A 13,828-nucleotide genomic window follows, 5' to 3' on the forward strand; every position below is an offset into this window, starting at 1 on the left:
CCGAACATCTGGACATGTTAGCCGTTTCCTTCATTTGGACAGAAATCAGTAAATAATCGGCTCTAATTTAGCAACAGAATAAGGAAACAAGTTTATTTTGATCCAAACAGTTTCATCTGTAGAGCTTCAGAAATGTTCAGCTTTTAAAAGTAGAGAAATGGAAATCCTCCACCTGGAGATGCATTTTAATAAAGTTTTTCTGATGGTCTGATGCTAACAGCTAAACGCAGAAACCAGCCGTCACCTTTCCACAGTTTATTTCCTTTTAAAATAATTCATACAAATGCATACAGTCACAAACATATCTTTGAGTTGTCATCGTTTGACCAAAAATAATGATATTTACTGTAGAATATAGATTAATATGTGGACTGAATATTGCTACGCCTACTACGTCACCACGAAGGGCGCCAGCAGGGGGCGCTCCCGCCAGGGATGGCATTTCAGGGGAACCGCCGGATCCGTCGGTTTGGACCAGGAATGTTTACAGTTTGTGTCAGAAGAACCAGAACCGAGTCAGCCCAGAACCTTCAGTCTGCCAGACGACGAGGTTTTTATCTTTTTGTTCAGAATCACGAGGATAAAGTCAGAATATTATGAGAATAAAGACACAAAAATACAAGAAGAAAGATGGAAAGTTTTTAGACAAAAGCAAAACTTTGATGGTGATTAAAATCTGCGGTTCTTTCTTCGAAATTCAGTTCAGCCACTGATGATAATTTAATGCCGATGTGTTAAAAATAAAGCTTCTCCTTATTTGTAAAACTGATAAAGTATAACGTCAAGCTGCTCAACTTTCCTCTTGTTTTTAATCCTTTTTCAGGTAAGATAACTTCTTTATTCTGCAAATATTATGACTTTTTATTGTATTTTTATGGCTATTCTCATATGGCTTTTTTCTTGTATCATAATTTTTGTTGTACAATTTTGTTTTCAAATTATTACATTTATTCTCATATTATTACAACTTTTTCTCACATTTTTTTGTCATACAACTTTATTCTCAAACTATAATGCCTTTATTTCTTATTACAACTTTATAATGTTGACTTCTTTATTATATGACATTTTGTATTATGTCTTTATTTGTCGTAGTATTTCGACTTCAGTTCTCATAATGTTGCAGGTTTATTTATTTTATTTCCATATTATGAATGTTTGATGTGCAACTTTCTTCTTGAATTGTGACTTTTTATTGTATTATGACTGTATTCTTGTATTTTTACATCTTTATCGTATTATAATGACTTTAGTCTCATAATTTTATTGATTTCATTATCACATTATGACTGACATGCAATTTTATTCTCGTATCAATACGACTTTATTCTCATATTATTTCTACTTTGTCATAATGTAAGAATAAAATAATGTTTGATTCTTACGTTATTTTGACTTTATTCTTGTAATCAAACATTTTTCGCCCTAACAGCCTGAAACGCTCCGCGGTGGAAATGTCCATCCCTGGCTGCGACGCTCGCTGCCTCACCATGAAGAAGACCAGGTAGGCAACAGGAAACTGTTTTTACTACTCAGCTGCAGGTAGGGGGGGAGCAGAAAGGACTGCTGGGTAATTTACTGCCCCCCCTACCGGCGCTGCTTTAGACACAGAAACAACCAAGTCACATTGACACAGCAGGCAAGCAGAACACAGTATGTACACATGAAGAGAGCAGGTGGTTAAATGGTAGCAACAGGAAGGCCCGGCTTGATGTTAAAGGGAAATCTCAGGCGCTCGGAGGAAACGCCTTCGCTCCTCTGTGCTCATGTCTGTGGGAAGCGGGAGGCGTTTCTTCTCGAGACGTTAAAACAATCTTCTCATCTTTACCCAAGTTTAACCGTTTTTACTGTCAGTAACCGTCCCAGGACCTGGAGGTGGAGGAATCAACTTAAAGTGCATAACAGAGTCATAGTTTAGAGCCAGGAAACCCGAGAATACAAAATAAAAGACGTGAAATAAATCATAACTGGCCTTTTCTGTACTTAAAAAATATAAAAGTAATTTAAAAACCTACCCCTTTGTGTAAAACAGGAAGCACTTCCATATATGGATGATGTTGTTTTCTGTTGTAGACAGAAAACCAAACTATTTAAGGCGAATATGCTAAGCTAGGTGTGGGGTGAAGACGTAAACGAGCCAAGAAGGCAGATTTTATTCCTCAGAAAAGTTTCACTGTTTGAAACATTTTCTGCTTCAGGATTCAAGAGAAAAACCAACTGAAAGCGAAAGAGAGAAAACAAAATGCTGCTCATGATGCAGCTTGGACAGAAAGTCACAAAAGGAGTTGTTTGTGAGCATAAAGTCAATCAAATAGCAAAAAGCTTTCTTTTATGGCACGTTTCACATCTTCTAATGTTAAGAGTATTGACTCTCCAAACTGTCAGCTGCAACTTTGACTTTGTGTTTTTCTCTTTGAAGAACGTTCGCCTTCATCTGAGTGTCCTACCCTTAGCATTGCTAGCTTGTAGTGAAATTTAAAGCTAAGCTAAGTTTTGTCGTGGGAAAACTGATTCAGAGTTTGATTTGTGATGGAGTTAAACCCTCAGGGCTAAAACATGGATAAATTATGTGGAAAAAATGAGACCTGCACAGATCGCCACAGCTACGTTCTCTTAGCAGGTCTCGATGCGCAAATCCGACTTTTTTTTGCATGATCATTCATACTACTAATTAAAAGTGACCAAAGTTAGACTTTTTTTGCTCATGATGATCCAAATGTGCAAAAGCAGAAGATAGATGTCGCCCAGCAGTGCTTTGTTTACGGCAGTAAAGATGGCCGCCGTGGCACTCTGTTTACGGCAGTAAAGATGGCCGCGGCGGCGCTCTGTTTACAGCAGTAAAAATTTAGATCCACGTATGGAAGTGGAACAAATTGTACTTTTTGGGGTGAAAGGATCATCTGTGTGAACGTAGCCTAGCATAGTGTTGGTCATTCTGGTTGACAAAATGTCATTCCTACATCAAAGTTATAATGCTGGTCAGAACAGGAGCAGAATTGCTGCCAGAATAGGTGAATTATTAAAAACAAACCATGTTTCTAATCGGTCTCAGTCTGTCGCCTCGTCAGCCCATGAATGAAAACAACAGAATCAACAGGTCCCAGCATGTTTACCATTTCACCACCTCTCCTAAACGTTCCTCCCATTACGCCTTCGGTTCGAACATTTACACAATCCCAGAGCAAAGAGACATGCTCCTTAAACAAAACCAACAGAAACAAGCATTAGATCAACTTTATATCTCACTAAAGTTGTTCTTTTCTAACGCAACGGGACACGGAAAGGCAAGCAGGTAGAAAAACAAAAGCACTGAGTGGCATAAAAACTATTTAGAAAAGAAAAATGTTAGAAAAACTAGATTACCAACTGCGGAAACGTAGGTTCCTGAGATGGTGTGCAAAAAGCTGCCTCTTTTTTGGGGCCTTGCTAATTTAGGGACAAATAAAAAGAAAACGAGATATTGTATTTTTAAACCAGTTTTTGTTAAGACTGGAATACAAATATCATGTTCTAAAATCTGTTCACAGGCAGGTTACATTCATCTCAAACCCAATAACTTTGCTTTCACATCAAATAAGGAAAAGACACAGAACACATGAAACCCTCTAACTTTGGACACCAACAGCCTAAAGATTTTCTGGATTCTTTTCCCCCCCAAATCAATTTAAAATTGTTTCCATTTTTTCTGTTGAGGCACCAACGATCAGATGTTGGTTTAGAGGAACTTTCTGGGTTGTTGAGTAAAGCATCAGTCCTGCTCCAGCTGGGAGGGAGACCTGCCTGTTGGGAGGCAGGTGGCACCTGAACCATGTGCAGAGGGGCTACAGCTGGTCATTGGGGTGCTGCTCTCTGTCGCCCTCTGGTGGCTTCACTGTGTTCTGTCCGGGAGACGGCGCGTGGGGCGGGTGTGCAGCAGCGGGCGGGAGGGTGTGCGTGATGGGCACGGCGCTCGGGACGATGCCTTCGACGGGCGGAGGGAGGCCGCCGGCCGGCAAGCTCACCACCCCGGGGGGGTACCTGAGGGGCAGGAGGGGCAAAACTGTTCACACAGCTCAGTGGATTTTACAGAGACCTGACAGACCAGCGCAGAGCAGTGATGGAAGTAACAGCTGATCTGTTTGGAGAACTTTAGATTGAGATAAATCAGAAAACCTGAGGCTGGAGGTTCACCTTCCAACAGGACAGCCCCCTTAAACATGCAGCCAGAGATATTATGGGATGGCTCCCAAAGGACAAGAGTCCAGCATGCGAGTCTCTACTGCCTGTGAAGGTTTTAGTAACACATGCCACATTTTTATGCTTTTTATTCCTAAAAACTGTAAAACCATGTATCTGTTTCCTTTCACTTCACATATATGTACTAAGAGTGTTTTCACATCATCCCTGTTCAGTCCGCTTTAACCCAACTCTGGTCCGATTGCCTGGAAGCTTCGGTCCGGTTGGTGAGGTGTGAGCGCTAATTGACCTCTGACCTCTGGTCCTCCAAACCTCAGGCTGGGTTCGGTTGAAGTGAACTCTGGCTCGGTTTGAATGTGAACACCAAGTGGACCAGAGACCGCTCCAGAAGCAGGAAGTGAACTACAGTGCAGGGCATTCTGGGTAAATACAACCAAAGCTAACATGTTAGCCTAGCACTGGCAGCAGAAATGGCTCCTGGTCTTTAACCTAAAGAGAAATCCTCCAACCGCTAAAATCTGACGCCTCCATCTTGTTTCCATCTGGTGAAGAAGTTGCTCTCAGTGTCTTCAGAGGTTTTTGTGTCGTTTCCTTCAGTGGTTCTTGGTGCAGCGCCCCCACAGGCCAGGAGGGGAACAGGCTTTCCAATTAGTTTGGATCATTTGACTGCAGTGAGAAAAAGAACGGCAGCAGCTGGAGGTGGAACAAATATGGCGAATTTGGTCCCTTATTGAACCGAGTCTACTGGCCTATCAGGTGTAAAACCACTTTGAGTTGTGTTGATCACATAAAATACAGTAAAATACAGTAAAGTGTATAAATACTTTAACGAAGCACTGCTGGCCTAACCTGGCAGCTACATGTATTGATAAGCTAGATGTTGGATCATCTCCAATTCTTGCCGATAACTCAGCCTGCCCGCCCCAGCGCCGGCCGGTACCTGTAGGCGCCGTTGAGCTCAGGGTGGACCGCAGCCGGGTCGACGGCCCAGTGGTTGTTGGGTGAGAGGAACTCCTTATTCACGCAATTCTTCAGACTGTCTGGGATTCGACCTGAAAATGAACAAATAAGGATCAGCAAAACAAATCTGTTTTGTCTGTCTGATAAGGGAACTTCTAAAAGGTGTCCTTTGGTTACTGACTCTTCACCAACCTGTCACAGCCCTCCGGATTTCCCTCGCCGCCTCTTCTCTCATCTCCAGTGATGCCTGTTCGCTGTACCAGGCGGCGTGCGGCGTGCAGATCAGGTTGGGAGCGTCCTTCAGTGGACCTTGACTGAAGCTGCCACAGCAACAAACGGTACGCTTCAGATCAGCTGCAGGAAATTACTCTGTCCAGTTACTTTATCATTTAACTCGAACATAGAAGACAAACTGGGATTCACACAGAAAGAAAACCGTCATCAGCATAAGGTGTGATACTGATCTGGGACTTTTAATGCAAAAATTAAATGCAACAATTTGTTGGGGGTTTTCTCTAATCCACACAAGGTCAAAACTTTACATACACTCAGCCCTACTAACATTTGGATAAATGTCCCTAAAGTTTCAGAGAAACCAACAAGCTTCCGCCATCTTTCTGATCAGAGACGTTACAGTTTACTGAAATCAGATGGTGTCTCGCTGCTGGCCTGCCGGCTCAGTGTGGGCCTTGGTTATCCAGGTTAGATGTTTGTTTGGGATCATGGTTCTGTTCGAACCGCCAAACCTCTGACCCAAACCGTCTCCCTCAAATTGTTTAGGAAGTTCAAGAACAACCAAAGGATCAAGATCATCAGAATCTGGAGCAGGAGCACTTCAACACTTTATTCTGGACTGAGATGATATCAACAAAAGAAGCTGGACTGCAGTTTGCTGTTGGGTAGATGGAAAACCCAAACATCTTCTGGAGAATGGTTTGATGCTCAACGAAGCCAGTTCTCTTACAACTTGATGAAGCATTTGCTCAGTAGAGTAATACCTGAAAGGTTCTGCCTCATGGACATCCAGAGCCGCCCCGCGTATCCTGCCCTCCTTCAGAGCCTGAGCCAGAGCCTTCTCATCCACCAGGCCCCCCCTGGCTGTGTTCACCAGGAACGCCCCCTGCCGCATCTTTAACACACACACACCGACACACACACACACACACACACACACACACCATTCAGCCCGGGCTTGATGTGACTTTATGAGCTTCCTTGATGGCCTTGCCAGCCTCTGGGCTCGGCGTACCTGTTTGATGGTGAAGTCGTTGATCAGGTGGTGGTTGTGCTCGTTGAGGCTGCAGTGCAGAGAGACACAGTCAGAGTGGAAGAGAAGGTCCTGAGGAGGAAGATGATAAATCCCCATCAGAATGTCACTCAGTAATAGATGGAAACATTTACGCTGCAGGACCTGCTGCCTGCAGGCCCTTCAGATGTTTCTAAAGCTTTCTGACCAGAACTGTAAATGAGGTTTAATCTCATTTACTGGAATCCTCCATTTAATTGATCTGAAGGCACAGAAAGGTAGACATGAAGGCCGGCTGGGTTTACCTGCAGGGTGGTGACCCGTTGGAGCCCCAGGGATCTTTCTACGCCGTCGGCCAAATATGGGTCGTAGAAAATCACGTTGAAGCCGAAGGCCTTGGCTCGCAGGGCGACGGCCTGGCCGACCCGGCCTACAAACACATCCGCTTTGTTACGTCTAGATTGTAAGTGTCTTATACAGGATTGTCTTGCTGAGCAACAAGCTTTTTAGCATGTAGGTAAAAAAGTTTGAGTTTGCTCTCCTCCAAATCTTATACTAATCTGACTTCTCCTGACTTTCCTTCAACGATGCCTTTCTGCTCGGGCAGATTAGTTGTCCTGTACGAAATGAAAAGGCCTGAACTGATGTGGACCAGTTCGTGACACCAGTTTGGATACTCACCGAGCCCAATGAGTCCCAGCGTCTCTCCTCTGATCCTGGCTGCGCCTGACGCCACCTCTCGGATCTGCTCCACGCTCTGAACCCGCGTCCCTTCCCGGAGAGCCTGGCGGGAGTGAAGACGCATCGTCACTTCAACGGAGCGGACAGCGCAGACACACGGTGATCCTGCTGTAATTCACTCTGCACCACAAGCTAAGTCCTGTCAGACTACAACACATGAGTCTAAGCAATGATTTGAGGAACAAATCATTTTACTGTACCTTCTACACTTTACATCAACGTCTTTCAAATACAGCCACATTCTAAAGAAAATGAAATGTTTCAATTTTGCTTATATGTCAGTTGGCAGAGATTATTTGTTAGTTATAGTGTAAATAATGATGGCGGTGAGCGGATGCACACCTCCAACAAACCCAGTGAGTGTTGGTTCCCTGCCTGCTGTCTGGGCTGCGGAGCTACAAACCTGGTGCAGCCAGGTGGTGCGTCGGTACAGGGTGAGGATGTGGCACAGCGTGGAGTCTGCCGTCTCCTCCACCGACGCTGCCGGCATGTTGCACACGGCTATACCTGCCGGAGCAGAGAGCAAGGTGAGCTTCTGGAGGAGAGCCAGCTGACGTCTGCAGAGTCACGGAGCTGCTGGGAGGAAGACGAACTTCAACCAGACTTCTCTGGTAAGTCCTCGGTTGTTTGTTATTCTGTTTTCCTTTCCTCTTTCCTGTTTCTGTTTGTTTTAGTTCAGGCCTTCTTAGTGAGCCTAGTTTCTTTCTATGTTGTTAGGTCAGGTTATTCCTTAGTATTAGATTTGTTTCCTGCCCCCTGTGTACTGTTCCTCACACATCACAACATTCTTATTATCACGCTGGAACAGATTACACTTTAACTGGCATTTATTAAAAGTAATATTTTTTTGCATTTTAATCGTTTAATTTTGATCACAGACGCAGTATTTATTTTTTTTACACAAAAGTCCCGAGTTGGAACCTTTGGTGTGTTTCTGTTACTCCCATAAACCTGATGCACTAGCTGCATCCACCGACAGCATCAATGGAGGACGAAGCCGCTTCTCTCGGCTCCCTGGGTTTTAATTTCTGCTTCTACACCATCTGATTGGAAAAGACTATTGTTGTGATCAGGTTGTGCTAAAAGAAGTTAGCCTGTCAGCGAAACCAATCTTGTGGTTAGTTGAGGGTGTTTGTAGTCAGTTGAGGGTGTTTGTGGTTAGTTGAGGGTGTTTGTAGTCAGTTGAGGGTGTTTGTGGCTAGTTGAGGGTGTTTGTAGTCAGTTGAGGGTGTTTGTGGCTAGTTGAGGGTGTTTGTGGCTAGTTGAAGGTGTTTGTGGCTAGTTGAAGGTGTTTGTGGCTAGTTGAGGGTGTTTGTGGCTAGTTGAAGGTGTTTGTGGCTAGTTGAGGGTGTTTGTGGCTAGTTGAGGGTGTTTGTAGTCAGTTGAGGGTGTTTGTGGCTAGTTGAAGGTGTTTGTGGCTAGTTGAAGGTGTTTGTGGCTAGTTGAGGGTGTTTGTGGCTAGTTGAAGGTGTTTGTGGCTAGTTGAAGGTGTTTGTGGCTAGTTGAGGGTGTTTGTAGTCAGTTGAGGGTGTTTGTGGCTAGTTGAAGGTGTTTGTGGCTAGTTGAAGGTGTTTGTGGCTAGTTGAGGGTGTTTGTGGCTAGTTGAAGGTGTTTGTGGCTAGTTGAGGGTGTTTGTGGCTAGTTGAAGGTGTTTGTGGCTAGTTGAAGGTGTTTGTGGCTAGTTGAGGGTGTTTGTGGCTAGTTGAAGGTGTTTGTGGCTAAGTGAAGGTGTTTGTGGCTAGTTGAGGGTGTTTGTGGCTAGTTGAAGGTGTTTGTGGCTAGTTGAGGGTGTTTGTGGCTAGTTGAAGGTGTTTGTGGCTAGTTGAGGGTGTTTGTGGCTAGTTGAAGGTGTTTGTGGCTAGTTGAAGGTGTTTGTGGCTAGTTGAGGGTGTTTGTGGCTAGTTGAAGGTGTTTGTGGCTAGTTGAGGGTGTTTGTGGCTAGTTGAGGGTGTTTGTGGTTAGTTGAAGGTGTTTGTGGCTAGTTGAGGGTGTTTGTGGCTAGTTGAAGGTGTTTGTGGCTAGTTGAAGGTGTTTGTGGCTAGTTGAAGGTGTTTGTGGCTAGTTGAGGGTGTTTGTGGCTAGTTGAAGGTGTTTGTGGCTAGTTGAAGGTGTTTGTGGCTAGTTGAGAGTGTTTGTGGCTAGTTGAAGGTGTTTGTGGCTAGTTGAGGGTGTTTGTGGCTAGTTGAGGGTGTTTGTGGTTAGTTGAGGGTGTTTGTGGTTAGTTGAGGGTGTTTGTGGTTAGTTGAGGGTGTTTGTGGCTAGTTGAGGGTGTTTGTGGTTAGTTGAGGGTGTTTGTGGCTAGTTGAAGGTGTTTGTGGTTAGTTGAGGGTGTTTGTGGCTAGTTGAAGGTGTTTGTGGCTAGTTGAGGGTGTTTGTGGCTAGTTGAGGGTGTTTGTGGTTAGTTGAGGGTGTTTGTGGCTAGTTGAAGGTGTTTGTGGTTAGTTGAGGGTGTTTGTGGCTAGTTGAAGGTGTTTGTGGCTAGTTGAGGGTGTTTGTGGCTAGTTGAAGGTGTTTGTGGTTAGTTGAGGGTGTTTGTGGCTAGTTGAAGGTGTTTGTGGCTAGTTGAGGGTGTTTGTGGCTAGTTGAGGGTGTTTGTGGTTAGTTGAGGGTGTTTGTGGCTAGTTGAGGGTGTTTGTGGTTAGTTGAGGGTGTTTGTGGTTAGTTGAGGGTGTTTGTGGTTAGTTGAAGGTGTTTGTGGTTAGTTGAGGGTGTTTGTGGTTAGTTGAGGGTGTTTGTGGCTAGTTGAAGGTGTTTGTGGTTAGTTGAGGGTGTTTGTGGCTAGTTGAAGGTGTTTGTGGCTAGTTGAGGGTGTTTGTGGCTAGTTGAGGGTGTTTGTGGCTAGTTGAGGGTGTTTGTGGTTAGTTGAGGGTGTTTGTGGCTAGTTGAGGGTGTTTGTGGTTAGTTGAGGGTGTTTGTGGTTAGTTGAGGGTGTTTGTGGTTAGTTGAGGGTGTTTGTGGTTAGTTGAGGGTGTTTGTGGTTAGTTGAGGGTGTTTGTGGTTAGTTGAGGGTGTTTGTGGTTAGTTGAGGGTGTTTGTGGTTTGTACCGAGCTCCCCGGCGGATTTGATGTCTATGTTGTCGTAGCCGCTGCCGATGCGAACGATGATGCGCAGCGCCTTGAACTTCTCCAGGTCTTCCCTCATCAGGGTGATGGTGTGGTACATCAACGCCCCCACGGCTTCGTTTAGCACCTGCACACACAGAACCAGCATCCGTCCTGAAAGTTCAACCTAAATCATAGGAAACAGCAGCAGGTGCAGCGAAATCAACAGATTATTTGCTGCATTCAAAGCAGACTTGTTCTTCTAACGCTGACCCCGTTGCTAGGAATGTTTGACCCCGTTGCTAGGGAGATGATGTCACACTGTTTTCTCTTTGTCTTTTTTTTAATGGAGATTGTCCAACAGCTTAATGGACCATTATCGCCACCAACTGGTAAGGAGTGAGAATCAAATTTTGCCCAGGAATCAAAATATCTTATCGTCTGTATTAAAAGTAAACATGTCCTAGTAGCTTTTATGTCTTGACTCCTCAAATACAGTTGGCTCATCAAAGGACTGTGTTTAACCAACAATGTATGAGTAGCTTGAGTAGCTTAAGAACAGTGGTTAAAAAGAAAAGCTGGATATAAGCGGAAACAACCCCAGGATCTTCTTGATCAGAAGAATTTGTCTGCAGGAATATTGTTCAGTTTCTCAGGGTGAGTTGCATAATTTTTGTTTTTAGATATGTAAAATATATAATATAAATCCATAATGCAAGTCTGCAGCTGTGCTGAATGTGAAATGATGGCGGTGAGCAGCGCCGCGCCCCGCACCGCGCCATGCCCTGCGCCTCATGAAACAGTTTGACCCTGATGTGGAGGAATCGATCTGAAGACGCCATGGAGGCTTTTCTAAAGCTGCATCATCAGCGTGCGGACGTTACCTTCTCATGAATTTCCTGTGTGGACTGAGCGTCGCAGAACGCCACGGTTGCGACGTCCTTCAGGATGGGCATCTCCACGGTACAGTCTCTGCCGTCCAGCAGCGCCACCAGGGGGCGCGGGTGCATCGGCCCGTTCATGATGGGAGGCCTGATGCCTGAAAACAAAAGGAAAGAAGAAGGCGGATCACTCAGGAGGTGTTTAACTGCAATCACTCAAACATTTCTGCATCCAGGGTGCACAAAGGAGCGTAACCACAGATCCTTCCTCCCAGCAGCTGGTCGACTCTACAACCATCACTGCTCCCAAAAAACTCCAGGTTACACTGCAAAAAACACAAAACCTTACCAAGGATTTCAGTCTATAGTTTGTACTGCAAATGTCCCAGCACACTTGAAATAAATTAAAACTAACTTACAACAAAGCCTGATGAGGATGAGGAAGAGGATGAGGAGGATGTGAGTCTGAATGCACGAAACACACCTTTCACCTGGCTAACAATAAGGGAAAATCTGGACTATTTCACTCATCACCAGGTCCTTTTCATCAAATTTGAGGAATCATTCAATGAAATCGATCTTTTATGCCTCGCAGAGAAGTTACTCGTTAATTTTATCTTATTTCAAGTGGAATAAAATATTTGTGCCAGAAACGAGTTTAGAAAAACTTTCCATCACTCACAGTCGTATTTGGGCCATTGAGACAAAAGTAATTAAAATGTAGAAATTTTTAGATTAATCTCTAATTTTTGTTATTTTTTAGAAAAATCTTGGAAATTTCACATTTTCAAAAGTCAACATTTTTCAACTTTTGAAACTTTACAGAAAATTCCTGAAACTAATCTAAAAATGTCCTTGTTTTTGTTTTTTCTGGCAAATTTCTGAGTTTTTTATAGTGAAATTTTGACTTTTCAAAATGAAGCGTGCCAAACAACATGAAGCTTTTCTGATGGTTTTATAGATTTAATTCCTTCAAAAGCAAATCCATCCAGTAGCTTTGAAGTCCCCAAATCTCCACACAAACAACTAATCATTTTACAATGTTCCCATTAATGTCTTCCTGAACATCTATGCCAAATAGACATAATAGATAAAATACGCATGAAAAGTAAATACTTTGTACAGTGAACAGTGAAACCAGTATTCCTTAATACTGATTTTAAAATAAGTTCTAGTTACGCTAACAGATTATTTCACTTATAATCTCAAACCATAAAATGTTACAAGGGAAATAATCTGGAACTGGGGCTTTTTAAAGTACATTCTAGGGAATTGTTTATTTAGAACAAGTTTCTGAAAGGTTGTAAGCGAGTTTTGTCTTAATTCAAGTGTAATAAAATATTTGCATTAAAACTAAACAGAAATACTTGGTAAGATTTTGTGCTTGAACCTTGAACCAAAAGCAGAAAATTGAAAGTGCTTAGGGAAAATAATATCCATGAAAAGTTATTTTTCCTGCTCAGCAATAAATTAAAGATGAATTTATTAAAGCAACAAAGCAGAAAAAACAGGATGTGGATATTTTCTGAAGTATTGATCTCTAGCTGATCAGAAATCAGAACCTATTGGGTCAGTAATCAGGTAGGAGTGAGACCTCCTGTCACGTTTACATCTGAGGTTTCATTAAATGAGGTTTTCCTGAAGGTCCTGCTGGCAGAGAGTCGAGTTTCTCCAGGAACATTTCCTGGTTTCCCTCCAGATAGAACTGTTTCTGCTGAGTCAGCAGGTTTCCTGCTGACCTTTTCCTCATCTCATCTCTGACATGCAGCCTGACATAAGCGACTCCTTCTGTCACTTCGCTCTGAGTTTCTCCCTGGAGGCTCCAGAGAATCCAGACGGCATCCGGAGCCGCTCGGAGCCAGAATGCATTGTGGGATTCAGACGTCGCATAAACAGTGTTGCAGAAGGCTCTAATAATAAAGAGTACATTTTCACCAGAAAACAAAGAATTTTTGAGAATTTGCTAGAAAAAGAAGACATTTCTGAGTTTCAAATGTCAAAAAATTTACTAAAGAATATATATAATTTTGAGATTACTATCGGAAATTTTCTGGAAAAATGTTTTGGAAATGTCTGAGTTTGAAATGTTGAAAATTTGCTAAAACGAAACTGAAATTTCTGAGATTAATCCCAGAAACTTTCCATAACAAACATTAAAATTTCTGACTTTTTCATGTTCGTTTCTAGAAAATTGTATTTCCTGTTCTTTTTTAAATCATGACCCAAATACGCCATCGTACGACGGTGACTGAGCAACGAAAGTATTTTTTGTCTAGTTCCAGTTGCAAATATCTCAGTAGACTTGAAATAGATGAAAGTAACTTACCAACAACGTTCCAGTGAGATTTTTGGGTTTAAGTCAATAACTCCTTAAATAAAAGTTGTTCAAAGTGAAATCACATGTTTTCAACCGGTGGTTGAAAGGCGGGTTTTCAAGACGTTCTCTCATCTTCAGTTAGGAGTTATTTTTAACGCCGCTGGTTGGACTTCCTTCTGCATTTCTCGGCTCCGTTTGCAGCAGAACCGTACTTTAATCACAGAACCGGGTTTTGGTCCGGATCTGTTGGCAAACGCATTTTCTTTTTCCAACGTGGGTCGAGCTCAGCTCCCTGCTCTGTGTTGCAGAACTGAGTCTGGTTTAAGCTGCAGATTTCTGCAGAACCAGAAGCAGGCTGGGAGCGACCGGAACCAGCAGGAGGCCCAGTTTGAGCTCCGTGGTTTGCTGGAAACTCTGGATCTGGATTCCAGGCATTTCTGAGGGAGGAAATAACTGTCATTCCAC

At 43.3% G+C, this 13,828-nt stretch overlaps 1 protein-coding gene across 3 annotated transcripts in view; it reads right to left on the minus strand.

Annotated features, from left to right (window-relative positions):
* Positions 1 to 240: 240 nt before the first annotated feature.
* LOC106928588 (C-terminal-binding protein 1) overlaps positions 241 to 13,828 on the minus strand; it is an 18,300-nt gene continuing 4,712 nt past the window's right edge. The window contains exons 1-11 of one of the 3 annotated variants that reach the window (XM_015004945.2): positions 13,373 to 13,828; positions 11,050 to 11,204; positions 10,169 to 10,313; positions 7,527 to 7,630; positions 7,064 to 7,166; positions 6,688 to 6,812; positions 6,386 to 6,475; positions 6,135 to 6,265; positions 5,329 to 5,456; positions 5,117 to 5,228; positions 241 to 4,017 (exon numbers count right to left, since the gene is read on the minus strand). The exon at positions 13,373 to 13,828 is cut by the window's right edge and continues 42 nt beyond it. In XM_015004945.2, coding sequence (XP_014860431.1) covers positions 3,822 to 4,017; positions 5,117 to 5,228; positions 5,329 to 5,456; positions 6,135 to 6,265; positions 6,386 to 6,475; positions 6,688 to 6,812; positions 7,064 to 7,166; positions 7,527 to 7,630; positions 10,169 to 10,313; positions 11,050 to 11,187 — 1,272 coding nt within the window. In that variant the 5' untranslated portion in view covers positions 11,188 to 11,204; positions 13,373 to 13,828 and the 3' untranslated portion in view covers positions 241 to 3,821. Of the gene's footprint in view, positions 4,018 to 4,267; positions 4,843 to 5,116; positions 5,229 to 5,328; positions 5,457 to 6,134; positions 6,266 to 6,385; positions 6,476 to 6,687; positions 6,813 to 7,063; positions 7,167 to 7,526; positions 7,631 to 10,168; positions 10,314 to 11,049; positions 11,205 to 13,372 lie in introns of those variants that run through there. The other 2 variants (XM_015004942.2, XM_088009349.1) reach the window with 2 other exon arrangements.

This window comes from Poecilia mexicana, unplaced genomic scaffold (genome assembly GCF_051168715.1).
Source record: "Poecilia mexicana isolate PSO_F unplaced genomic scaffold, ASM5116871v1 scaffold_10, whole genome shotgun sequence".
Classification (NCBI taxonomy): Eukaryota; Metazoa; Chordata; class Actinopteri; order Cyprinodontiformes; family Poeciliidae; genus Poecilia; species Poecilia mexicana.